Source organism: Coregonus clupeaformis, chromosome 20, assembly GCF_020615455.1.
Source record: "Coregonus clupeaformis isolate EN_2021a chromosome 20, ASM2061545v1, whole genome shotgun sequence".
NCBI classification, from domain to species: domain Eukaryota; kingdom Metazoa; phylum Chordata; class Actinopteri; order Salmoniformes; family Salmonidae; genus Coregonus; species Coregonus clupeaformis.
Window position 1 is genome coordinate 27,860,069 of NC_059211.1, and position 26,143 is coordinate 27,886,211.

The window sequence follows — 26,143 nt, forward strand, 5'->3', positions numbered from 1 at the left end:
AGGACTGGGAGCCCAGAGCAACAATAATACCCCAGTCAGTCACACTGTTTTATTGCAGATGGAACCATGCTAAATCATGCTATAAATAAGGTGGCCAGGAGAATGAGAAGACGCTGTATAGGATCGGCAGGTGGGGGTGCCTTTGTATAGTGCAGAACATGCGTTGGAGTAAAAAATGAGATTATGAAAATATGCATAGACCATATATCATGTTTGCACTCATGTTTTCCATAGTCTCGTATTACACGAATGAGAACACATTTGAATGCAGAAGTAATGTAAACAGGCTTCTCTATACTATAGGTTACACAGGGAACTGCATTTAACAAAACCTGCAAACCTTTATAATTATTCAAAAGAGATAATCATGAATTATGCATGTTATATGAATTCCATACAGGCATTACAGAATTCTAGAAAGGTATTTTACTACCATGAGTACGATGCCTTTCTCACCTCAAATGAATGTAATCCCAATAGCATACATGTATAACAACTGTAGGGTATCATCTTTTACAGGAATAACACCATGTTAATTGGTCGACGCCACCACTGTTTACCCAGTAGTGTTTGAACTGCATAATTTATACCACAGAGCTGACGTAAGACTTGTTATGATTGTTGGGGCTCCGCCCTCAGCGCGCGAATCCTCTCGAGCAGTCCGGTCGCGTAGCCCGCTCGCAGACTCCTCCCTAGCTCTGTCCGCCCTCCGCTTCATGTAAACAACTCGAATAGCTGGTTCTGTTTGATATCACAGGATTGCACGAGCACTTGCCAACAATTATTTGAAAAATAACCAGCTGCGCAATGTTGAGACAACAGTTGAATCGAGCAAAACACATAACACTGGTTGCGTAATTCAATTGTAAAAATGTAAACGCCTAGCTACAAAACTTCCCATAGACTGTACTTCTTATAATAGCCATACCAGACCCTTCAATAATCGTGAAGAGCCCACCATCTATATATTAAATAAACGTACTTTCTTTCAAACACTTGATCACTATTATAAGAAAATCGAACGCAATCAACACATTTCAATTGCTTGTTGCTGTTTCTATAGCCTAAATAGAACAAGAGTAAGGTTATTTAAAACCCTTTGTAAATAGGCCGTCTATCATTTTCCAAATTTGAAAATATATAAATTGCCATAATAACTTTGATATTCAATAACAAAACCATGTCAAAGAGCAACGCTATCTTTTCTATTGAGTCGTATTAATGTGCAGCAAACGCTAACGCCCAGCCTACACACACCCCTTCCAAGGTAAAAACAAGTACTATGTAGTCCAAATTAACATTAGCAATTATCTTTTTATATTTATTTGCAGTTCAATATCTGACAAATATTAGACTTACTTACTTGCATTTTGCGCGTTTCATTCCCGTTTTTCATTTTTTTTATGACGCAGCAAGACCAACATAGAACAACGTGATTGTCGCCATTTTTTGTTGTTATTGAAATCTCTCAGCCATGTGACAAAAAATAATAAAAACATTCGAAGCACAGCTAGTGAGTAAATTGATAATCTTCCAATTTATTTTCGTCTGATGGATTAGGCAGGTTCCATTGACTGAAGACAACAATAGGCTGTGCATGCGCAGCATTTGACAGCTTTAGGACACTGACGCCGCCGTCTGGTTCGCAACAAGTAGGATACATTCCTTGGTCTGCAAATGTTGCGCGGAATGACAGCGTCTCTGTGCGTAATGGTATGTAGCCTGGGTACCAGTCTGTTTCTGTTCTCTTGCCAACTCCTTATGAAATTGTCATGTTTGGCTTGACAATGACAATGGAGTAGGCGAAAGCACAAACAGATCTGGGACCAGGCTAGTAATGGGTGATGGCCAATGTTTCGGAGGGACACCCGAAATTACCGTTACGCGCGAGCTGCATTGACTTGCTGTCAACAAGTGTGTCAATTTGGGATTCACAGTGTTTTGTCAATATGTGTCTTATGCATGAGTGGGAACATTAATTCGGATTTATACCATTCATTACGCAGTCATTATCAAGCTCCCACCCCCTCTCTCCCTTCTGGAGACATGCCAATCAATATAACTCCCAAATAGTTCTGAATAGCTTTAATTGCATTCTAATAGAACATCATTGCACGAAGTTGGACTTTCATACAATTAAGTCAACTTTCTGGCAACGCAGTGTCCTTTAACCTAATAATAGTGTGTAATAGTGTATTGACCTAGTAGAGGTAGGTCACACAAACTAGGCCTATGCATGATTGATGACCTTACCTTAGATCTATAGACTTGTGATAGCTGCATAAGCTGATGCCTGTAGGCTTTAGCTCAGTGGGCTATGGTGATCTGCAGTCGTGCAGACGACCCAGGATCTATTATTCTAATCCATACTATTCTATCCTATTCTAGTCCTCATGTCTCAGCCATAGATGTACATATGGTTGCTACAGTGAATTCCTCATGGCTCCCTCACAATAGAAAACTACAGGTACCAGATTCCTAAGCGTTACCAAGAGTTCCTGCGCACAAGTCGTCCGCATTTTTTCTGGATGATGTGTCGGGGCGGTGCTGAGAAATAGGGCGTTGTGGCAGCTCCTCCATCCATTCGCAGAGAAAACCCCTTTCTTAAAGACGCAGGCAACATACTGTCCCTTGAGAACAGGAAAAAAAACGTTTTCTGACTTGGTCAGAGTGAACTACGTGCTTTATAACGCATACTTTTTGCAGGACACACGCAGAAATCGGAGGTGAGGAGTGATTGTGGGCATCGGCGAGGTATCTCTCATTATGCTGGACTGTTGCCCTGTTGTTTTTCTACATAGTTTAAATCCGCCATCTGTATGAAAATAAATCTAGGAAGTTCGATTTCTCTCGCTGATTGGATGAATGAGGCTCTTTAACAACCTTGCAAACAGCAAATTTCGTTTTTCTTTAGCCTTTATTAATCGTAAGTAACCAATATGGAAAAAAGAAACTGGTTAGATCCTGCAATATAATATGTTAAACAATAAACCATAATGACTATGATAAATAAACTATTATAACTATACTAAATTATAATACACTTTAATAACTATGTTCCTGTTAACTCAAAGGAACAGAAAGTCTCTGTTGCACAGACTTCGGTGATAAGGTGCACAGTGCACACCATGGGCAACATTGAAAGATGCGTATCAATGTTTCAATGAATGCAAAAAGTATGCAATGCTGGAATAACTTTTTTTTCTTTCGTCTCCTCCAGATACAGTCCGTGGTGTCGCAGGATATAGTGGATGATGGCCAAACTGTTCCGAGCTGTGATCATGGGTCCACCAGGCTCTGGGAAGGGGACCATTTCCGAAAGAATTGCGCAGAGCTTTGGCCTCAAGCATCTGTCCAGTGGCGACTTTCTTCGGGAGAATATAGCTGCAAACACAGGTTGGCCTATTCTTGATAGGTTACTCACCATCAATGTATCTATTTATAATTTACCCTTTATCAATCTATGTTTACTTTATTTATTTTCTCATTAATGTATATATATAGCCATTTAATTTGCCACATATTTGTCTTCACCTCCAGCAGCCTAAGCCTGTTGTCGGAGCTTTCACTTCTGTAAATTCCAACAATATTGTAACACCAGCAGAGGCCCAAGTTCAGGCGAGGTGAAGAGTGGCTTCCATGTTGGCACCATGCCGGACTGTAGCCAATAACAGTGGAGCATTTCTCCAGGCAGGAAACCACTATAGTCCAAGCCACAAAAACATTAGTGAAAGTTAGACGCGATGGCAAACCTACTACTATCTGATAAGTAACTAAAATGGTCCACATTCAAATACACATATTAAATGGTTTTAAAAAATCCCAGTTATAAAGAGTTTACTTTGTTTAATTATAGTATCTGCTATAGGCTGTGGCTGGTAGAAACTTTTTTATAGTGTGTTCAAGATCTTGTTCATCATGTTATAAAGCTGTTATAACGTTTCTCCTAATTACCTTGCTGTTGTAACAATGCTGCATCAGAATACCTCCTTCATTATATTAATGGGTGATGTTTGTAACTTCTATGAGTTGGCTTCTCTGAGCCCATTAAATGGAGCCTATTTTAATCAGAACGTGTGCCCAGCTCTTTAGCCCATGTGTATGCTTGTAATTACAGTTGTCAGTACTGCTTTAAGGCCATGCCTTACTAAACTAAACCCAGTTTCCAGACTTACTATACTGGAGTTATTTACAGTACATAGGCCTACAGTAGCTCTTGTATAAACACATCATACTCTGTATTGAACCATAGAGATCTTCAGTTTAATTTAACAATGGTATGCTTTCGCTTTATGTACTTCTATTGTTGCCACTGTAACAACATTGTCGTGATCCAGATTGGTCAGAAGGTCATTCAATTATTGATGACTGTAGTTTAGAGACTGTAGTTTTGTCCGGAGATCCGTCTTAGATGCGAGTTATGTGACTGACTGCTGTGAATAAAGCAGGGGAAACAACAGGGATAGAAAGCAGGGTGAATAGGTAATCGCTTAGGTGTTGAAGTAACTGTCCAGTGAAAATGTCACTTTTAAAAGATAATATTCTGTTAACACATACCCAAATAATGTTGTTGAGTCGTCCTATACTCATATTTGTGGCCAAAGCATAAATCTCAAACAGACCGTTTAAAAAATGCTTGCTATTTCCTCATAAAGTATGATGTCATACTCCTGAAGAGGATGAGCTTAACGTAGCAGGTTAGGAGAATTAGGTTATGGTTAGGAAAAGGGTTAGGTTAGCGAAAATGCTCTCCTAACCTGCTACGAAAAGTCACTTCCAGTTGTAGATGTATCGAAGTGGTGTGTTTTTAGGGAGTCCCCTGGCCAATCAGCGGTCTACTCGCTTGAATATTTTTAATGATCGGTATATGCCCACACCATTCTGTTGTTGGGGTATGCCCACATAATTCCAAAACAGAAAAGCTGCTTTTTAACATAATTAATTACAATTCTTTGGAAGGAAAACTATTTCACTCATATTGTAAGTAATTATAGGTCATATTTCATAGAAATCTGGAAACACTGGACAATTACTTTAAAACCATAAAGGATATTCCTGGCTGGGTTTGCTCTGCCCCCCTGCCTCTAGCCAAAAGTCCAGCTCTCTTATTAGAAATGTTTCAAAGCGTATTCATGCTTTTTACTTATCGGGTATCATCTTCTTCTTCTTCTTCTTCTTCTTCTTCTTCTTCTTCTTCTTCTTCTTCTTCTTCTTCTTCTTCTTCTTCTTCTTCTTCTTCTTCTTCTTCATCATCTCTCTCCTCCCTCCACAGAGGCTGGTGTTCTAGCTAAGACCTACATAGAGAGGGGTCTGATGGTGCCGGACCATGTGATGACACGGCTCCTACTGCCCAGGCTGGAGGAGATGACCTGCCACAGCTGGCTGATGGATGGTAAGACCACTCACACACACACACACACACACTCACACACACACACACACACACTCACACACACACACACACACACACACTCACACACACACACACACACTCACACACACACACACACACACTCACACACACACACACACACACACACTCACACACACACTCACACACACACACACACACACACACACTCACACACACATACACACACCTGATTGAGTTTACTGTTAAATATGACCATCGTCCAGACAGTGTAAGATATCATGTCAAACATTGACTGAATAGGTTTGTGTCTGACCCAGAAACCAGCTGAAACAGGCCAGACAGGCAGCAGGCCAAGGTCTGTAAACAGTAGTGCAATTTTACACCCTAAACTAGCCTCACAGCCAGGTCAGCAGAACCAGTTCCCAGGGAGGAGGAGTTGGATAAATGCAGTATTTGCAATATGTCTACCAATTTCATATCAGTGTAGGGTAAAGGGAGACATAAGGATGTTGTGTTTGGACGTTTTATGATGTCACACAAAATACATTAATATTTTCCTCAAAGTTGTTGTGCAGGAGCAGTGTGAGATTCACATGCGCACGCACACACACACACACACACACACACACACACACACACACACACACACACACACACACACACACACACACACACACACACACACACACACACACACACACACACACACACACACACACACACACACACACACACACATACTTGTAAACAAGACTTGATGGGGAAACATGTCAGACACACACACATACAAACACACACCCTCCCCTCAGTCTCCCTCATCCCTCTCTTCTGTCCTCCAGGGTTTCCCTGTACCCTAGCCCAGGCCAAGGCTCTGAACAGTACCTGTGACCTGGACCTGGTCATCAGCCTCAACATCCCTTATGAGACCCTGAAGGACAGGCTGAGTGACCGCTGGATCCACCCAGCCAGCGGCAGGGTCTACAACATGGGCTTCAACCCTCCACGCGTACAGGTCCGGAAATACTGTAGTGATTCTCTCCTTTTAATCACCAGTGACAGTCTTCTGGTTAGTCTGTCTGTTCCCCCCAGAGCCCAGCACTAAGCAATGGTTTCTACAGAAGGCTGTGAAAATACGGTACCAGATTCTCTTGTATTTGTTTATGATCAGTACAATCTTTTAATAATATGAATGTGAGGGGTTCAAGACAACTCTCTGTGAGCTGTGTACAGTTTTCATCAGTATACGTCATTGCTGTAAGAATCTCTCTGTGTTGTGTTGTCCCTCCAGGGCAGGGATGACCTCAGCGGAGAGCCTCTGATCCAGCATGATGATGACCAACCAGAGGCTCTAGTGGCCAGACTGAGGCACTACAAGGACGTGGCCAAGCCAGTCATAGACCTGTACAAGTATGTCCACTCTTCACGTCACTGACATATTTTTAAAAGTACTGTGTAAGTAGCTTGCCCTGTAAAGTCTAGTCTAATCTTGTGTAGTCAGTTTATCATTAATGTCCAATCAGAAATACTGTACCCACCTTTGTACTCTCTCACCATTGCTCATTTAAGGTTTTTGGCCATACTTTACGTTCTTACATGGAAATTGCAGATAAAGTACATACAACTGATCAGTTACATAGTAATTACAATGTAGTTACAATATTATTATAATGTTATTACAATATAATGTATTTAAGCTACATGGTATCTATGCAACTATACATCTAAAGTGTGACCTTATTTTCCTCCCCAGGTCAAAGGGCATCCTGCACATGTTCTCTGGCACAGAGACCGACAGGATCTGGCCTTACATCAACTCTCTTCTCAGCACTAAGATCCCTAGCAGACCTGAGACAGACACACAGCACATCCCACTGCCCTGAGGAGAGCAGAGGTGACACAGTAGAAGCTCAGGCCGTGCACAGGAGCTGTTAGGAGCCACTTTAGCTTGGCAGTTGGTACCAAAACATGTCTGCAAATACAATCCTATGCACTACATAGATCAGGGGGCCACAGCTCCGGTCCTCAAGGGCTACAGTGTACGGTTTTCGTCCTTACCTTTTAACCAGAGACTGATTTCCACTCTCCAGATAATAAGTTTGAAGCCGCAGGGAGAAATGGAAATCAGCAGAACTGCAGAACTTGAGAGCCTGAGTTGTGCAACCCTAAGTATGCCTTTAATAGCGGGACATGCATAAAGATGGCGGCCCCAATGTACTTGCCACAAACGCCTAATTTGCTTTAGTTCGCCGTATTATACAGTGCTTTCCATTACTCTTGTTTTGTGTAATGGAAAGCACTGTATAATACAGTGTCGTAGTTTAAAAACTCGTCATAACTGAATTCCTCCATCTTTATGCACCTTCACCATTACTCTTACATTCGTATTACTCTAACATTCACATAGGTAGCCTAGCAGTTAGAGCGTTGGGCCAGTAACCCAAAGGTTGCTTGTTTGAATCCCTGAGCCAACACAGTGAAATATCTGTTGATGTACCCTTGAGCAAGGCATTTAACCCTAATTGCTCCAGGGTTGCCGTTGATAATGGCAGACCCTGGCAGTGACCCCACTCTCCGAGGGTATCTCAGGGAGAGGTGGGATATGCAAAACATTTATTTCCAATTCACACTTGTAAGGGTAATTAAATAACTGTTGAATTCTGTATATCTGATTTATCGTTCATTTCAACTGAAATGACTATTGTTGACTTCAAAACAGCACACCCTATAATGTGGCTTACTTTTAGAGTTCTATCAAATTAAGATTTTCATCTTTATCAAAGGTAGTTGGATTACATAAATGTGTTTTTGTGTTCAATTTAAAACTGTTTTGTTGATTTGCGTTATACCAAATATAACCTTATAAGACTAAACTATATAAAACGATTATAATGAATTGGTCTATAACTGCATTAAAAGGGAGCAAAGATTTTAATGTGGCCAAAGACAATGATACAATCCTATTCAGAGAGCCAGAGGCCTTCATATTTGCAATGGCTTGTTGAAATGTTTATATTAGTGTTTTAACCAGTTTAAAGTGTAATACATCTGAATGGCTGTATCAGAAAAGTGATATGTGTGGTCAGTGTGGTTGGACAGTGTTTGTGGGAGGATGTGTCTTGTGTCTCCCTGTTAGATTTCAATAACACAATGTGCAAACAGTCGCTGGTGTAAACTGTAATTGGTCCAGTATGAATATGGAAAGCCCATTATTGTGAATAAGTGATTAGGAAAGCTTTTCATACACTGTGTATTACCACACCTCTCTGTTGTGCAATACCACACACTGAATGTTTTCTGTCCATAAGTCATGTTGCCATCCAAATTCTGGCATATTCCAAGGAAAATAAAAATATTTTCTACAAATGTCCTTTCAGTTCTTTTAGTTCTCAAGGTCAAACACCAGTTCCAGGCACCATGCCTACTATGTATATGCTTACAGTAGAAACTTCAAAGCTACAGTCAGCTTCAGCTGCATTCTCTGAATATTATTTGTACAGTGGCTTGCGAAAGTATTCACCCCCCTTGGCATTTTTCCTATTTTGTTGCCTTACAACCTGGAATTAATATGGATTTTTTGGGGGGTTGTATCATTTGATTTACACAACATGCCTACCACTTTGAAGATGCAAAATATTTTTTCTTGTGAAACAAACATCTAGCCACTGGGATTTTTGCCCATTCTTCAAGGCAAAACTGCTCCAGCTCCTTCAAGTTGGATGGGTTCCGCTGGTGTACAGCTATCTTTAAGTCATACCACAGATTCTCAATTGGATTGAGGTCTGGGCTTTGACTAGGCTATTCCAAGACATTTAAATGTTTCCCCTTAAACCACTTGAGTGTTGCTTTAGCAGTGTGCTTAGGGTCATTGTCCTGCTGGAAGGTGAACCTCCGTCCCAGTCTCAAATCTCTGAAAGACTGAAACAGGTTTCCCTCAAGAATTTCCCTGTATTTAGCGCCATCCATCATTCCTTCAATTCTGACCAGTTTCCCAGTCCCTGCCGATGAAAAACATCCCCACAGCATGATGCTGCCACCACCATGCTTCACTGTGGGGATGGTGTTCTCAGGATGATGAGAGGTGTTGGGTTTGCGCCAGACATTTTCCTTGATGGCCAAAAAGCTCAATTTTAGTATCATCTGACCAGAGTACCTTCTTCCATATGTTTGGGGAGTCTCCCACATGCCTTTTGGCGAACACCAAATGTGTTTGCTTATTTTTTTCTTTAAGCAATGGCTTTTTCTGGCCACTCTTCCATAAACCCCAGCTCTGTGAGTGTACAGCTTAAAGTGGTCCTGTGGACAGATACTCCAATCTCCACTGTGGAGCTTTACAGCTCCATCAGGGTTAACTTTTATCTCTTTGTTGCCTCTCTGATTAATGCCCTCCTTGCCTGGTCCGTGAGTTTTGGTGGGCGGCTCTCTCTTGGCAGGTTTGTTGTGGTGCCATATTCTTTCAATTTTTAAATAATGGATTCAATGGTGCTCCGTGGGATGTTCAAAGTGTCGGATATTTTTTTATAACCCAACCCTGATCTGTACTTCTCCACAACATTGTCCCTGACCTGTTTGGAGAGCTTCTTGGTCTTCATGGTGCCGCTTGCTTGGTGGTGCCCCTTGCTTAGTGGTGTTGCAGACTCTGGGGCCTTTCAGAACAGGTGTATATATACTGAGATCATGTGGCACTTAGATTGCACACTGGTGGACTTTATTTAACTAATTATGTGACTTCTGAAGGTAATTGGTTGCACCAGATCTTATTTAGGGGCTTCATAGCAAAGGGGGTGAATACATATGCACGCACCACTTTTCCGTTATTTTTTTTTTTTAATTTCTTGAAACTTCACCAATTTGGACTATTTTGTGTATGTCCATTACATGAAATCCAAATAAAAATAAATTTAAATTACAGGTTGTAATGCAACAAAATAGGAAAAACGCCACAGTGCCTTCAGAAAATATTCACACCCCTTGACTCTTCCCACATTTTGTTGTGTTACAAAGTGAGATTAAAATGGATTTAATTGCCATTCTCTGTCAAAGATCTACACAAAATACAAGCATACCCAGAACATGAAACACGACCCTGCCAAGCAACACACTGCCCGCTAAACCAGGAAGCACCAATGTGTCAGAGGAAACGCTGTACAACTGGCGACCGAATTCAGCGTGCATGCGCCCGGCCCGCCACAAGGAGATGCTAGAGTGCGATGGGACAAGGACATCCCAGCCATCCAAACCCTCCCCTAACCCGGACGATGCTGGGCCAATTGTGCACCGTCTCACGGGTCTCCCGGTTCGCAGTAAGCTGCGCTGGGATTTAACCTGTGTCTGTAGTGACGCCTCAAGCACTGCGATGCAGTGCCTTAGACCGCTCCGCCACTCGGGAGGTGTATGACTACTTTCTGAAGGCACTGTATAGGAGACTGATGAGTTTCTACTGTGAGTCGTGTGTGGGAACGCCATTGCTAACATATTAGATATGCTATCATAGAACTCTATAGGCATACTGCAGTGATGCAGCATCTGTATGTATCCAGTCCACCATGCATGCTAATGCAGTATAATGTGACAGAACTCATAAGAGTTACAGCACAATCTCCCTCCCTCCCTTTCTCTCTCTCTCTCTCTCTCTCTCTCTCTCTCTCTCTCTCTCTCTCTCTCTCTCTCTCTCTCTCTCTCTCTCTCTCTCTCTCTCTCTCTCTCTCTCTCTCTCTCTCTCTCTCTCTCTCTCTCTCTTTCTCAATACAGCCTTTGATATGACATCAGAGAAGCGAGCAGTGAGAGGTAGGCGTGTGTGTGTGCACATGTATGTGTTTGCGTGCGTACCTGTGTGTCTGCGTGTGTTCATGCCTGCCTGCGTGCGCACGTGTATGTGTTGCAGTAAGTAAGTGAACCCTGAGAGGGAGGTATTTTTCACTACTCTCTCTCTTTTAATCCCCCACCAGGGTTGGCTCTGTAAATCCCATGTGCATTACGGCTGGGGAGGAACACCCAGAGTGGATTTCAGCCCGGGATTATGGAGCCTGATGGCCTCTGCTCTGTTTAGGCCAGACTCAACCATTTCCTTTTGCATGGAGGGGGATTCAAGAGGGATCTCTAGATACACATAGGAAATATATCCAGTAAGCTCTATGATAAAACCCATGTATATTTGCTGGATACCAAAATAAACTGTCTCAGCTACCAAATATCTCCTTCTTATTGGATGTACCAGTACCATACATCTGATATGGTACCCACAACAATCAAACCAAAGCTCTTGCCTCTGCATCTGCCTCTGCAGCACATCACCTACCATCATCTCAGCCTCCTGTCATAGCAGCAACTAGGTTATTACATGATCCGCACATGTGAGTGAATTTAATTTCAATCTATCCAGTCCAGTCCCCAAATTCCTTCCCAGATTTTGCTTCCATATGTCTTATTAGTAGGCTACAGCAAGACTTGATGCGCTGTGTAGGCAGCATTCAGAGGCGCAAAACTGCGCAGTTTCCACCATATGGATCTATGTGACATCTGGAACACTTGAGCTCACATGGATAGGCGGCTTCATATTGTTGTTAGATCAGCGAATTGTGGTCGCTGGATTCGTTTCAGTGAAGCTCACATTAAATATAAGGTGAAAATATGATGATGTCGTAGTCATTAGTCATTATAATTTTAGCCAACCGCAGGAGCTGACATTGTACCTGTCACGCGTGCACCGCCAGGTTGAGGTACAGAAGGACGTATCGGTCGTTTGACCTTTGACTGGTACGGCGGCGAATGAAACATCAAAGGTTGGTATTTCTCAGAGCGCAGCTGGGGTCCCCGCGCGGATCTCCAAAGCTGAGGACGTCGCGTTCCAGAGATAATGACAGCGAGCGCTCTGAAAGGTATGACAAACGGGCTGTATTTTTACATAATTCGTTTTAAACCAGATACGTTTTATATCAAATGCCACTGAAATGTTTGCTTCGGAGGAGCATCGTCATCATGTGTTTCTCCCCGATTAGATTTGAATATTACATAATGATTCTCTTCTCTGCCCCAGGAATTCAGTTGGCTAGATCTGCATACAGATTTTCTGCATATCATGGTTTGGCAATCAGTAGAAATCTATCTGCGTTTTTACCATAATATTTGAGATTTGAATATCCCATAGCATCGATTATGTTTGGTTCAATTTTCAGTGCAGGTGTTTTGTCAGGTTACAGGCCTATCTTTAGGCGAGGAAATGCGGAACGATGGGAAAACATAGCCCGATGCGCTCAGCCTCTGTATGACGTTTAACAGAACCTATCATGTTGATGCTTTAAGCTTTTTTATGTATCTGTTAATAATTATGAGCCAAAAACGTGCACTCATATGAATGGTGAAACCGCCGTAGCCTAACCAACCAACATTCTAAGCGCACTGAATGACAAATATGACCAGGGGGGATTTTTTGACATGATCTGAGATTATTAATAATTGACTATTTTAAATGGGGGGAAACCCTCAAATATGTAATATGTGTTTAGTTGATCATTCTCATAGTTTATAGTCACTGACTCATCAAAATGGAAAATTACATGCTAAGTAAAAAAAGAAAAAGCTGGCTTTGCCGGGGATGATTCATGTTGCTGAATGCGCGTTTACTGGAGGCTGGCAGCTGGCAGTGGAGGGGCAGGTTGAAGAAGACGACAACAATACAGAGAAACCAACTAAATAGGCTACTAATTATTTGCTATCATTCTTAAATGAATTATTACGCTCAGATTTAAAGGGAAGTGGATTTTGATGAGGAAAAAATTGTAGGGAAATCCCATGCATGATCCAGGTGCTGAAGCGATGGCCAGTTCTGGTGTTTCATATTGTGGCAGTGTCGTGCCGCCTCCTCTCCAATGCTGCACGGTCTTGTCACATGATGAGATGCGTGGTTTCTGTTTCATACCAGACTAGTAAAACCGTTAATACTGACGATGACATTATATTATCGAAACTAGATAAATTCAGAAGTACATTTTTCAGTGCAGGTGTTAGTGTAATAGCTTATTAATATGATGTATTGATATTACTTGCCTATAGGCTAATTAAGAGCAATTGACCACATGTAGGCTAAACTTGATTTATCACCCTTTTACATTTTACATTTACATGTTTAGTCATTTAGCAGACGCTCTTATCCAGAGCGACTTACAAGAGCATATTTATCTTATGCATAAATTCACTATACATCTTGATAGATTAATTTCCCACTGGGCACACACTGGTTGAATCAATGTTGTTTCCATGTCATTTCAACGAAATTATGTTGAACCAACGTGGAATAGACATCGAATTGACTTCTGTGCCCAGTGGGTTGTGATATATAGCGTATTTTTATTTTATTTTATTTAACCTTTATTTAACTAGGCAAGTCAGTTAAGAACAAATTCTTATTTACAATGATGGCCTACCAAATAGGCAAAAGGCCTCCTGCAGCGGTGACGGGGGATAAAAAATAAATAAATAAAATATAGGACAAAACACACATCATGACAAGAGAGAAACCACAACACTACATAAAGAGAGACCTAAGCCAACCACATAGCATGGCAGCAACACATGACAACACAGCATGGACAACACAACATGACAACAACATGGTAGCAACACAACATGGCAGCAGCACAACATGGTAGCAGAACAAAACATGGTACAAACATTATTGGGCACAGACAACAGCACAAAGGGCAAGAAGGTAGAGACAACAATACATCACACGAAGCAGCCACAACTGTCAGTAAGAGTGTCCATGATTGAGTCATTGAATGAAGAGATGGAGATAAAACTGTCCAGTTTGAGTATTTTTTGCACCTCGTTCCAGTCGTTAGCTGCAGCGAACTGAAAAGAGGAGCGACCCATGGATGTGTGTGCTTTGGGGACCTTTAACAGAATGTGACTGGCAGAACGGGTGTTGTATGTGGAGGATGAGGGCTGCAGTAGGTATCTCAGATAGGGGGGAGTGAGGCTTATGAGGGTTTTATAAATAAGCTTCAACCAGTGGGTCTTGCGACGGGTATACAGAGATGACCAGTTTACAGAGGAGTATAGAGTGCAGTGATGTGTCCTATAAGGAGCATTGGTGGCAAATCTGATGGCTGAATGGTAAAGAACATCTAGCCGCTCGAGAGCACCCTTACCTGCCGATCTATAACATTTTACATTTACATTTTAAGTCATTTAGCAGACACTCTTATCCAGGGCGACTTACAGGAGCAATTAGGGTTAAGTGCCTTGCTCAAGGGCACATCGACAGATTTTTCACCTAGTCGGCTCAGGGATTAGAACCAGCGACCTTTCGGTCGCTCTTAACCACTAAGCTACCTGCCGTCTCCGTAATCTAGCATGGGTAGGATGGTCATCTGAATCAGGGTTAGTTTGGCAGCTGGGGTGAAAGAGGAGTGATTACGATAGAGGAAACCAAGTCTAGATTTAACTTTAGCCTGCAGCTTTGATATGTGCTGAGAGAAGGACAGTGTACCGTCTAGCCATACTCCCAAGTACTTGTATGAGGTGACTACCTCAAGCTCTAAACCCTCAGAGATAGTAATCACACTGGTGGGGAGAGGGGCATTCTTCTTGCCAAACCACATGACCTTTGTTTTGGAGGTGTTCAGAACAAGGTTAAGGACAGGGAAAGCTTGTTGGACACTAAGAAAGCTTTGTTGTAGAACGTTTAACACAAAATCCGGGGAGGGGCCAGCTGAGTATAAGACTGTATCATCTGCATATAAATGGATGAGAGTGCTTCCGACTGCCTGAGCTATGTTGTTGATGTAAATTGAGAAGAGTGTGGGGCCTAGAATCAAGCCTTGGGGTATTCCCTTGGTGACAGGCAGTGGCTGAGACAGCAGATGTTCTGACTTTATACACTGCACTCTTTGAGAGAGGTAGTTAGCAAACCAGGCCAAAGACCCCTCAGAGACACCAATACTCCTTAGCCGGCCCACAAGAATGGAATGGTCTACCGTATCAAAAGCTTTGGCCAAGTCAATAAAAATAGCAGCATAACATTGCTTAGAATCAAGGACAATGGTGACATCATTTAGGACCTTTAAGGTTGCAGTGATACATCCATAACCTGAGCAGAAACCAGATTGCATACCAGAAAGAATACTATAGACATCAAGAAAGCCAGTCAGTTGATTATTGACAAGTTTTTCCAACACTTTTGATTAACAGGGCAAAATAGAAATTGGCCTATAACAGTTAGGATCAGCTTGATCTCCCCCTTTAAATAAAGGACACACCGTGGCTGCCTTCCAAGCAATGGGAACCTCCCCAGAGAGGAGAGACAGGTTGAAAATGTCAGAGATAGGCTTGGCGATGATAGGGGCAGCAACCTTAAAGAAGAAAGGGTCTAAACCATTTAACCCAGATCGTTTTTTGGGGTCAAGTTTAAGGAGCTCCCTTAGCACCTCAGACTCAGTGACCGCCTGCAGGGAGAAACTTTGTAGCGGGGCAGGGGGAAAAGAGGTAGGAGCATCGGGGCTAGTCGCATTAGAAGGGGTGGGAGATGAGGAAATGTTGGACGGGCAAGGAGGCATGGCTGAGTCAAATAGGAATCCTGACTTAATGAAGTGGTGATTAAAGAGCTCAGCCATGTTCTCCTTGTCAGTAACAACCACATCATCAACATTAAGGGACATGGGCAGCTGTGAGGAGGAGGATTTATTCTCCAGGTCTTTAACCGTTTTCCAGAACTTGTTGGGGTTAGACCCACAGAGAGAGAACTGCTCCTTAAAGTAACTCACATTGGCCTTCCGGATAGCCTGAGTGCACTTATTTCTCATTTGCCTGAACGAGAGCCAGTCAGCCTGAGTATGCGTGTGCCGAGCATTTCGCCAAATGGAATTGTTGAGGTGGAGTAACTCTGCCAGATCACGGTCGAACCAGGGGCTGAACCTGTTTTTTATTCTTATTTTCTTTATGTGTTTGTTAACAATACCACTAAAAATATCAAAAAGGAAGGTCCAAGTGTCTTCGACAGAGGGGATCAAGCTGATTCTATACCAATTTACAGAGGCCAGGTCATGAAGGAAGGCTTGCTCATTAAAGTTCTTTAGCAAGTGTCTATGACAAATAAGGACAGGTCGTTTCACTGAGCAGCCATTACGAACACAGGCTGTAAAACAGTGATCACTAAGGCCATTACAGAAAACACCAGACTGATACCTACAGTGGGGGAAAAAAGTATTTAGTCAGCCACCAATTGTGCAAGTTCTCCCACTTAAAAAGATGAGAGAGGCCTGTAATTTTCATCATAGGTACACATCAACTATGACAGACAAAATGAGAAAAAAAATTCCAGAAAATCACATTGTAGGATTTCTTATGAATTTATTTGCAAATTATGGTGGAAAATAAGTATTTGGTCACCTACAAACAAGCAAGATTTCTGGCTCTCACAGACCTGTAACTTCTTCTTTAAGAGGCTCCTTTGTCCTTCACTCGTTACCTGTATTAATGGCACCTGTTTGAACTTGTTATCAGTATAAAAGACACCTGTCCAGACACCTGATCCAGAAGAGGATTGGGAGAATGTCATATGGTCAGATGAAACCAAAATATAACTTTTTGGTAAAAACTCAACTCGTCGTGTTTGGAGGACAAAGAATGCTGAGTTGCATTCAAAGAACACCATACCTACTGTGAAGCATGGGGGTGGAAACATCATGCTTTGGGGCTGTTTTTCTGCAAAGGGACCAGGACGACTGATCCGTGTAAAGGAAAGAATGAATGGGGCCATGTATCGTGAGATTTTGAGTGAAAACCTCCTTCCATCAGCAAGGGCATTGACGATGAAACGTGGCTGGGTCTTTCAGCATGACAATGATCCCAAACACACCGCCGAAGGAGTGGCTTCGTAAGAAGCATTTCAAGGTCCTGGAGTGGCCTAGCCAGTCTCCAGATCTCAACCCCATAGAAAATCTTTGGAGGGAGTTGAAAGTCTGTGTTGCCCAGCGACAGCCCCAAAACATCACTGCTCTAGAGGAGATCTGCATGGAGGAATGGGCCAAAATACCAGCAACAGTGTGTGAAAACCTTGTGAAGACTTACAGAAAACGTTTGACCTGTGTCATTGCCAACAAAGGGTATATAACAAAGTATTGAGAAACTTTTGTTATTGACCAAATACTTATTTTCCACCATAATTTGCAAATAAATTCATAAAAAATCCTACAATGTGTTTTTCTGGATTTTTTTCTTCTCATTTTGTCTGTCATAGTTGACGTGTACCTATGATGAAAATTACAGGCCTCTCTCATCTTTTTAAGTGGGAGAACTTGCACAATTGGTGGCTGACTAAATACTTTTTTCCCCCACTGTATCAGGATTATTTGTGAGGATAACATCAAGGAGAGTAGCCTTTTCTGGGTGTTTGGAGTCATACCTTCCTTGTGGGATTGGTAATAATCTGAGAAAGATTTAATGACTCCCATTGCTTTAGGACTTGGTCAGGTGGTTTAAGCATGTCCCAGTTTAGGTCACCTAGCAGGACAAATTCAGACTTAGTGTAAGGGGCCAGGAGAGAGCTTAGGGCATTTAGGGTACAGGCAAATCAAATTGTTTGGGGACAGACTTGGTGGAAATAACCGAGCACTGAAGGTGTTCCTTGGTAAAGATTGCCACTCCACCACCTTTGGAAGATCTGTCTTGCCGAAAAAGGTTATAACCAGAAAGGTTAACATCAGTGTTCAAAACACTCTTTCTTAACCACGTCTCAGTAATGACCAACACATCTGGATTAGAGCTGTGAACCCACACTTTCAATTGATCAATTTTAGGTAATAAGCTTCTAGTGTTAACGTGCAGAAAACCCAGGCTTTTACGAGAGCAGAAATCACTGAAGCAGATATCAGAGCACAAATCAGAATTGGGGCTAGCAACAGTAGATGGGCCAGGGTGTACATGCACATTTCCAGATATCATCAGCAGTAATACAATCAGGGCACGGCAGAGGAGAGGAAGAGAGGTAGATTTTTTATGACATTTGAATGTGCATCAAATGGCAACAAGGCAATACTATGTTTTATTTTCATTTCATCATGATTCCTTTGATGATGATTGGAAAGATGTTTAGAGATTCTTCATTAGGCTAAGCAAGAATCGATTTAGTTTGAAATGAAACGACAGCTGCATGGACAATAGGCTACACACAGATCAAGTCATTTAGGCTAGTGTCTGCCAGTGAACCCTAACCCTAACCCTACCCATCAGATTACACGGGTCAATAAAGCTTTAACCAGTAGGGATAATCATTAATCCACTATCCACCCTTAAATATGATGGCAAATCCACCGAATCCAGCAGAAAATATTATTTTAGGTCAGTCAGGTATAGTGAAGATAATGGCTGTATGGCTGGACTGGATTCAGATAGGCTATTGTTGTCCTCAATATCTATAAGTCTTAAAAATCGTGAAGTATAGCAGGTTTTGAAGAGGCGTAGCTGGAAGGCTAAAATAAACTTCTGTTTATGAGGCGAAGGTCTTGTAAAACATCACAAGGTCTTTGTTAAACTACAACTTCCTTAACCCACAGTGCTTAAATAACATTCAAGACATGTCCAAATGGTTAAACCCCTCCTGTAAAGGAATGAAGGAACGCAATGTGGCATTTAAACCTATATAGTAAGTTAATACAGGTAGTAGTAGGCTGGGTTATAGAGTTAGGTTTTTTTAATGGCTGTCATTAGATTTTTTATGTAGCAGGTTTATGATCATCTCTCCCTGTTTGTTCATATTTGCTTATCTATCCATTATTCTGGATTATGTGGAAGTGTAGTTGTCATTACAGTGTGATTTATTCAGCTTTTCAAACTTGGATCCCAAGTACAGTACAGTGGGCACTCTCATCATCCAAATGATCCCTTCTTGCATCACACAGTTGTGTGACCATTGACATAAAATAGTACCACCAGTGGTCAAAAGGTAAAGCGGCAATGCCAGGACATTACATTGCTTTTGATGCCAAAGTCCAGTCCTCTCAGTGAGTGAGGATTGTAACCATTTGTATTGGAGACTGACTGCAGGAGTTGACTTCCTGAAGTAGTGCATCAGGGGTCTGATGTTGGGAGGCTAGCTTTCAGAGGAAACTAAATCCTACAATAGAGCGGCACTTTGCATCCGGTTACGTGGGGAATCATTTCTCCTTTTGGACATTCCCTTGCCTGCTGTGCTTTCAGTCCAGGGCTCCTGTTGTAAAGGGTTTCCCAGGCCCGGGTTCTGCTTTGAACAACCATGCAGCCCCTCAGTTGCCAGGGAACTGGGCCAAGGAAGGAAGCATGTTGCAGAACGCCAAGTAGCTGACTTGGTGTGCGTTTCAAATGGCACCCTATTCCCTATATAGTGTAATACTTTTGACCAGTGGTGGGAAAAGTACCCAATTGTCATACTTGAGTAAAAGTAAAGATACCTTAATAGAAAATGAAGTAAAAGTGAAAGTCGCCCAGTAAAGTACTACTTGAGTAAACGTCTAAAAGAATCTGGTGTTAAATGTACTTAAAGGAGAAGTTTACCCAAAATCCAGAAACTCCCAAGTGATTCCATACATTGAAACTAGTTCAGTGGAGTTTGCCCTCTTTTCCTCTCTCTCCCTGTAGTGCTGTACTGAAACAGCTGCAAAAACGGGTCACGTGACTTGTGACGTTGCTGGATGCAGGCCTCACTCTGCTCCGTTGCCAGTGAATTCATGATTCAGAAATCAGCAAAGTGTGGACAAATTCGTTGTTTTATTGAAAGCGTATGGCCGAATTAGCTATTTTTGTCAAAAGTACTATCGGTTTTGAGTCAGGAAATGTATACTTTTCCACCTAAAACATTTGAGATGATTTTATATCATTATTTTATGTAGCCGACTGCCAGAGCAGCAGAGATGGGGGGAGACCCTGCTACGTAGCAACATCACGATATGCCCTTATATATCACGATATGCCCTTGATGTCACAGATTCAAGTTTTTTTGGTAGGAGAAGGAGCTGGTGCGAAAGTTGATATAGTTAGGCATATTGCAGGTAAATGTCACGATCGTTCATGAACGAGAAGGACCAAGGCGCAGCGTGATATGCATTCACATTTATTTACGGCTAAACACACGACAAAACAATAAACGAAACGTGAAGTCCAAGGTAGCATACAAACAACATACCTTACACGGAACAAGATCCCACAACCCACTAGTGCCAACAGGCTACCTAAGTATGGTCCCCAATCAGAGACAACGAGCTACAGCTGCCTCTGATTGGGAACCACCCCGGCCAACATAGATCTGCACATGCTAGATCTAAAACATAGAAATCAACACAGGAAAATACACACCCTGACTCAACAAATACAAGTCCTCAGAGTCAGGGCGTGACAGTAAAGTTGATATAGTTAGGCATATCGCAGGTAAAGTTGATATAGTTAGGTATATCGCAGGTAAAGTTGATATAGTTAGGCATATCGCAGGTAAAGTTGATATAGTTAGGCATATCGCAGGTAAAGTTGATATAGTTAGGCATATCGCAGGTAAAGTTGATATAGGTAGGCATATCGCAGGTAAAGTTGATATAGTTAGGCATATCGCAGCTAAAGTTGATATAGTTAGGCATATCGCAGGTAAAGTTGATATAGTTAGGCATATCGCAGGTAAATGTCACGGATTCCGCCGAGGCTGCTCCTCCTCCTTGTTCGGGCAGGCTTCGGCGTTCGTCGTCCCCGGAGTACTAGCTACTGCCGATCGATGTTTTCGGTGTTTGTCTTGTGTTGTCTAGTTTGTACACCTGTTGCTTATTTTGTGTTGATTGTGTAACATATAAGTTCCCTTGTTTTACGTTTGGCCTTTGTGTGTTATTGTCTTTTTGTCTTGTTGATGTTCGGCATACCTAGTTCGCCTTTTACGCACAGAGTGTGTTACTCCTCCAGTGTTGTGGAGACTTTTGTTTGTGCGTGTTAACTTTAAGTAAAGTAGTCATCCTGTTTCTCTGTGTCCTGCGCCTGACTTCACTGCCGCGTACACATCACCCCTTTTGACAGTAAAGTTGATATAGTTAGGCCTATCGCAGGTAAAGTTGATATAGTTAGGCATTTCGCTGATAGGTACGCAAAGTAGAAAAAGAGATGTCAGCAAGAGCAAGCTGGTGTTCGGTTCCTGGCTGCACTTTATACAGGAAATAAAGGGAAGAAGCCACCAAATGTCACAGTTTTCAGATAAAAGATATGGAGAGATGCAGAAGATGGTTAGTTTTAGTAGCATTTGGAATGAGTAAATACGATGTAAATACTCCTGCAGCCAAACTTGCATTGCTGCGTATGTGTAGCAAGCACTTCAGCGACGATGCATAGGAACGAGATATGCAAACTGAAATTAATGGGACAGAAAACCGAAGGAAGCTAAGATACAGCTGTTGCTACTGTATGTCCATGGACTGGGTCTGGAGCAGTGCCAAAATACAAAGGCGCGTTTGAGAAGACAAAGTGACAAAGCAAGCGCGCGGAGGTATGTAGCCTAGCCTTATTCTTTAAGTTCGCGGTGTTCTTATTGCATCATATCATGTAGACATAGAGACCTAGGTACTCTACAGGTTAGCATATGTGCCATATGTATTTATGACAGGGGGGGGGGGGGGGTTGAGAGACAATAGACATTGAGTCACCTTTCATTGCAGAATAGAATACCCCCAAAACATTGTGCTAAATAAACATAGGCTATATAGTGTTTTGGGCTAATGTGAAAACATAAACCCACTAACAGTTCCGCTCATAGAGGTTTATCATAAGCGATCATTCAATAAAGTAAAGTTGCTACTTACTTGTTAGATAACTGTCCATTTGGCCCAGGTGAAACAGGGATGAGTTTCCAATTCGTTTTTGGAATATGGAAAAATGTGCAGCAAAATCCCCTTGGTCGCAAAAGCAAACTAACTGCTCCTCATCATCATTACGTTCCTCCATTTTTGTAATAAATGTAGTCACATATTCGAATTCTCTGCAGCACAAACATTCCAACTACACCACCAGTCTGTGTTGATCCTGGGGTTGGGTTGGGGCTGTGGTCCAGCTATTGCTGCAGCTTCGGTAGCTAGAGGGCGGCGGCCATCTGAAGCTCAATTTGCCTAAATTCTTAATCTGAATACTCAGGTTCAAATCACAACGAGACCATCGGCGCCCCTCTAGTAGTTTTCTTCATCACTCGCGAGTATTTCGCCGTCAGACATATTTGTAGGTTGTTGTTTACTTTGTATAACTAATGTGTAACAATGTTTTCACTTCTCAGCCGAAAAAAACGTGCATATGTGAAGGGTCTAAAGTGCAGTTTCTACGTAGCAGCGATTCCCAGAGAGCGCACATGTGCAGTTGTTACCCATCTCCGCTGCTGTGGCAGTCGGCTACATAAAATAATGATATAAAATAATCTCAAATGTACTTTTGACAAAAATAGCTAATTTGGCTGTACGCTTTCAATAAAACAACGAATTTGTCCACACTTCGTGCCAGAGTGTGCTCTGGGTGTTCGTAAACTCAGAGCGTTGTCAGATTGGCCCTTCGTGAATTCGGAGCACACACTGGACGCTCTGGCCGAAAAGTAGGGTTGATCTGAGCGTTCTGACCTAACAACAGAGTCAAGCACCCAAGCTAACTGGCTAATGTTGGCTAGCTTGCTAGCTACTTCCAGACACAAATGAGAGAACAGCTCACTCTGACCATTTTACTCGCCCTAGCAGAGCTGGTTAGGCTGTTTTTATGTTATCCAGAGCATTGGTGACTGCAACTGTGCTGCTGGCAACAATTTAATAAAGCTTTTTTCCCCAACGTTTACTGACACCGGCCATATTCAACGGGTGTTGAGCGTTCGTAAATTCGTCAGTTATTCTGCGCTCTGGCACACTCAGACGAGAGTGCTCTGAAATCGGAGTAGATAGCCAGAGCGAATTTACCAGCTACGTCTATCAACAGTTGTCGCAGTGACATCATAAACATTCTATTAAAATAGTTACTTGCATAGTGGAGTCTTTTGTTTAGACATGTAGCTAGCTAGCTAAACAATTAACCATAATCCAAACTCATAACGTTACTACCCTGCATGAATCTGCAGGTAGCTAACCAACCAGGTTCAATGTTAGCTAGCTAACGTTAGGCTATAACTAGCAATGCAAATGGCTCTGAGATACAAATAATATTACTATACAGATCATACACGTAATGTTAGCTAGCTAGCCAGCCAGCTAACATTAGCTAGCTAGCTAACAGTACATTTTAACTTGAAATGAAAATGACTTTCTGACAAAATTAGAAATGTGTAATATCTGAAAATGTAGCTAGCTAGACTCTCTTACTTATATACATGGATGGACGCTTCTCCCTCTCTGTCACGGATGCCATGGTTGCCCTTAGTTTGAAGATGTAATCCAGAGCCTTCGGTGTTCTCTTTTCGAACTCTGTTTGCATATTTGCAATCAAAAACCAGAATATTTCCATCTCCTTAGCTATCATACTCTAATTCCACTGATTTCAAAACTGGGTCCTCCAGAAAGTGGAGAGCAACACTTATGCAGTTCTACTACGTGATATCTTTAAAAAAAGCCGCATTAGAAACGATGACCTACACATACTGACCAGCTCATATTATAGACAGAAGCGTGCTACATGGCAGACCAATCCGAACTCATCTCTTGGCATGTCTAGCCCGCTCATTATCTCAGCCAATCATGGCTAGCGGGAAAGTTGCTGTCTTTTTCCATGGCTAAACCAACTAGGCTCGTAATTTAACAATTTTATTCGTATTTACAGATGGCATACAAGTTTGAAACGAGTCACATATTAAGCAAACCAGACGACACAATTCTCTAGTTATTTTTATTTACGGACAGCGAGGCACACACTCCAACACTCAGACATAATTTACAAACGCAATATTTGTGTTTAGTGAGTCCGCCAGATCAGCGGCAGTAGGGATGACAACGCGTTATATTGATAGATGTGTGAATTGGACGATATTGCTGTCCTGCATGAGCATTCGAAAAGTAATGAGTACTTTTGTGTGTCAGGGAAAATGTATGGAGTAAAAAGTACATATTTTCTTTAGGAATGTAATGAAGTAAAAGTAAAAGTTATCAAGAAATATAAATAGTAGAGTAAAGATACCCAAAAAAAACTACTTTAGTAGTACTTTAAAGTATTTTTGCTTAAGTACTTTACGCCACTGCTTTTGACCATGGGCCATTTTGACCAGAGGTCTATGGGCAATATGGTGCCATTTGTGGGATCTCTTTTTGTGAGGGCTGGGGTGGGGTTCTCCTTTTGTGGAGGCTAGGGGGAGAGTCTAGATCTTTAGTTATCAACTGACTGAAGTGCTCCCCCTCCCTGACAAAGCACTATGCTGTCCTACAGTGCTGACTAAAAGACTTCAGCACTTTAATTCCTTTATTATCCTCCCGTGGAGGAGCTATACTGTAGAGCCTACAGCAGGCCCATACATGGCTTGAATTATAGCCTATTAGCAATGGAGACTGTTGCCTATGTAGCTTCTAAGAAACTGAAATGGTTTGTATTGTTGATTTAACCCTTATAATTAATTATGAGCATATGAAGATATTTTGTTAACTACTGTAGGCTGTTAAAATATGTTATTAGAAATAGATTTGTGAATATTTTCGTATAGAACAGAATAGAATAGTAAATAATCCTATGTAGGATATCCAGTTGTCTATCATCAAATCAGCCTATTCAACATGAATGTCTATTTTCGGACAAATATTACTGCTTTGTAAATAAATAACCACGAAACAGGAGATCAGGCGATCCTTTAGTCACCTACTGCCGGCATGGTATTGTCAGGATTGGCTTGGAGCCAGCAGAAAGCCATTAACTCAACTGGGACTGGCAGCCAGAGCAACCTTCGATGTGCAGTGTAGTAAATACGGTCCTGATGACAGCGTCCTGCTCTTGATATCCCGGAGAAAAGAAAACAGGGGGAGACGGTGCTGGAACTACTAACGCATTTCTGGTGGATGATTTCTAAGCAGATATCTGAGATTTATTGTCCGGAATATGTGCATTCACGCCATTCAGTAGTTGTTTTTTAAATGTAATTCTCAAATCCACGACGCAGAGCTCATGAGATGAGCCTGCTGGGTGGCTATAAGAAAAAGCCCTGCAGTTACGATGGCTATGAATCTTTACAGTTGGTCGATAGCAGCGGAGGCGTCAATAACGGAGGAGGGAGACGCAGCGGAATCGGCGGAGGCTTGGTATCAGCAGCAACCCTAGGAGGACCGAAGGCAGGCCCACTGTGGGAGAACGACTGCAGCACCATGGACAGCTCAGGTAAGCGGCGGCTCGCCATGGGAGGCAGTGTGGCTCACGCACAGCAAGCAAGGCCAAGCTGGGGATAATGCGGATCTGTTGCATGCGAGGTAGAGCACGCCTCTCGCTGTGTGATACTCCCTGAAATATATTTCATTGGAATAATATCAGTGTAAATAGGTTAACATAGATTATCTAGACATTTCTGTCTTAGTGTTTCCGTGCATTGCATCATGTAATCGTGGTGTCTCCTTATATTGTAGCCTATTTTGTTTAGCTTTTATTTTGTGTGAGTAGAGCTGATCTCATCATAGCAGTTTATTTTGTGTGAGTAGAGCTGATCTCATCATAGCAGATTATTTTGTGTGAGTAGAGCTGATCTCATCATAGCAGTTTATTTTGTGTGAGTAGAGCTGATCTCATCATAGCAGTTTATTTTGTGTGAGTAGAGCTGATCTCATCATAGCAGTTTATTTT

At 42.0% G+C, this 26,143-nt stretch overlaps 2 protein-coding genes across 8 annotated transcripts in view; both read left to right on the forward strand.

Moving 5' to 3' along the window:
• Window positions 1-2,548: 2,548 nt before the first annotated feature.
• ak4 (adenylate kinase 4) lies at window positions 2,549-7,852 on the forward strand. 3 transcript variants are annotated; one of them, XM_041840101.2, is made up of 6 exons: window positions 2,549-2,754; window positions 3,221-3,396; window positions 5,273-5,392; window positions 6,214-6,386; window positions 6,663-6,781; window positions 7,125-7,852. In XM_041840101.2, the coding sequence occupies exons 2-6, from the start codon at window positions 3,252-3,254 to the stop codon at window positions 7,252-7,254; spliced, it is 687 nt and encodes a 228-aa protein (XP_041696035.1). In that variant the 5' UTR covers window positions 2,549-2,754; window positions 3,221-3,251; the 3' UTR covers window positions 7,255-7,852. The 3 variants fall into 3 exon arrangements, with proteins under 3 accessions (XP_041696035.1, XP_041696033.1, XP_041696034.1); XM_041840099.2 differs by having other exon boundaries at window positions 2,550-2,726; XM_041840100.1 differs by lacking the exon at window positions 2,549-2,754 and adding an exon at window positions 2,763-2,926.
• A 3,979-nt stretch (window positions 7,853-11,831) lies between these two features.
• The window catches only part of dnajc6 (DnaJ (Hsp40) homolog, subfamily C, member 6), a 72,461-nt gene continuing 58,149 nt past the window's right edge, over window positions 11,832-26,143 (forward strand). For 3 of the 5 annotated variants that reach the window (XM_041840083.2, XM_041840084.2, XM_041840085.2), the window contains exon 1: window positions 25,468-25,687. In XM_041840083.2, the coding sequence (XP_041696017.1) occupies window positions 25,483-25,687 (205 nt within the window). In that variant the 5' untranslated portion in view covers window positions 25,468-25,482. Of the gene's footprint in view, window positions 12,250-25,467; window positions 25,688-26,143 lie in introns of those variants that run through there. The other 2 variants (XM_041840086.2, XM_041840087.2) reach the window with 1 other exon arrangement.

Coding starts and splice junctions, on each gene's coding strand:
- ak4 (XM_041840101.2), top strand. CDS start 3,252: ATGATGGCCAAACTGTTCCGAGCTGTGATCATGGGTCCACCAGGCTCT. Junction 3,397..5,272: donor GAATATAGCTGCAAACACAG/GTTGGCCTATTC, acceptor CTCCCTCCACAG/AGGCTGGTGTTCTAGCTAAG. Junction 6,782..7,124: donor CCAGTCATAGACCTGTACAA/GTATGTCCACTC, acceptor TTTCCTCCCCAG/GTCAAAGGGCATCCTGCACA.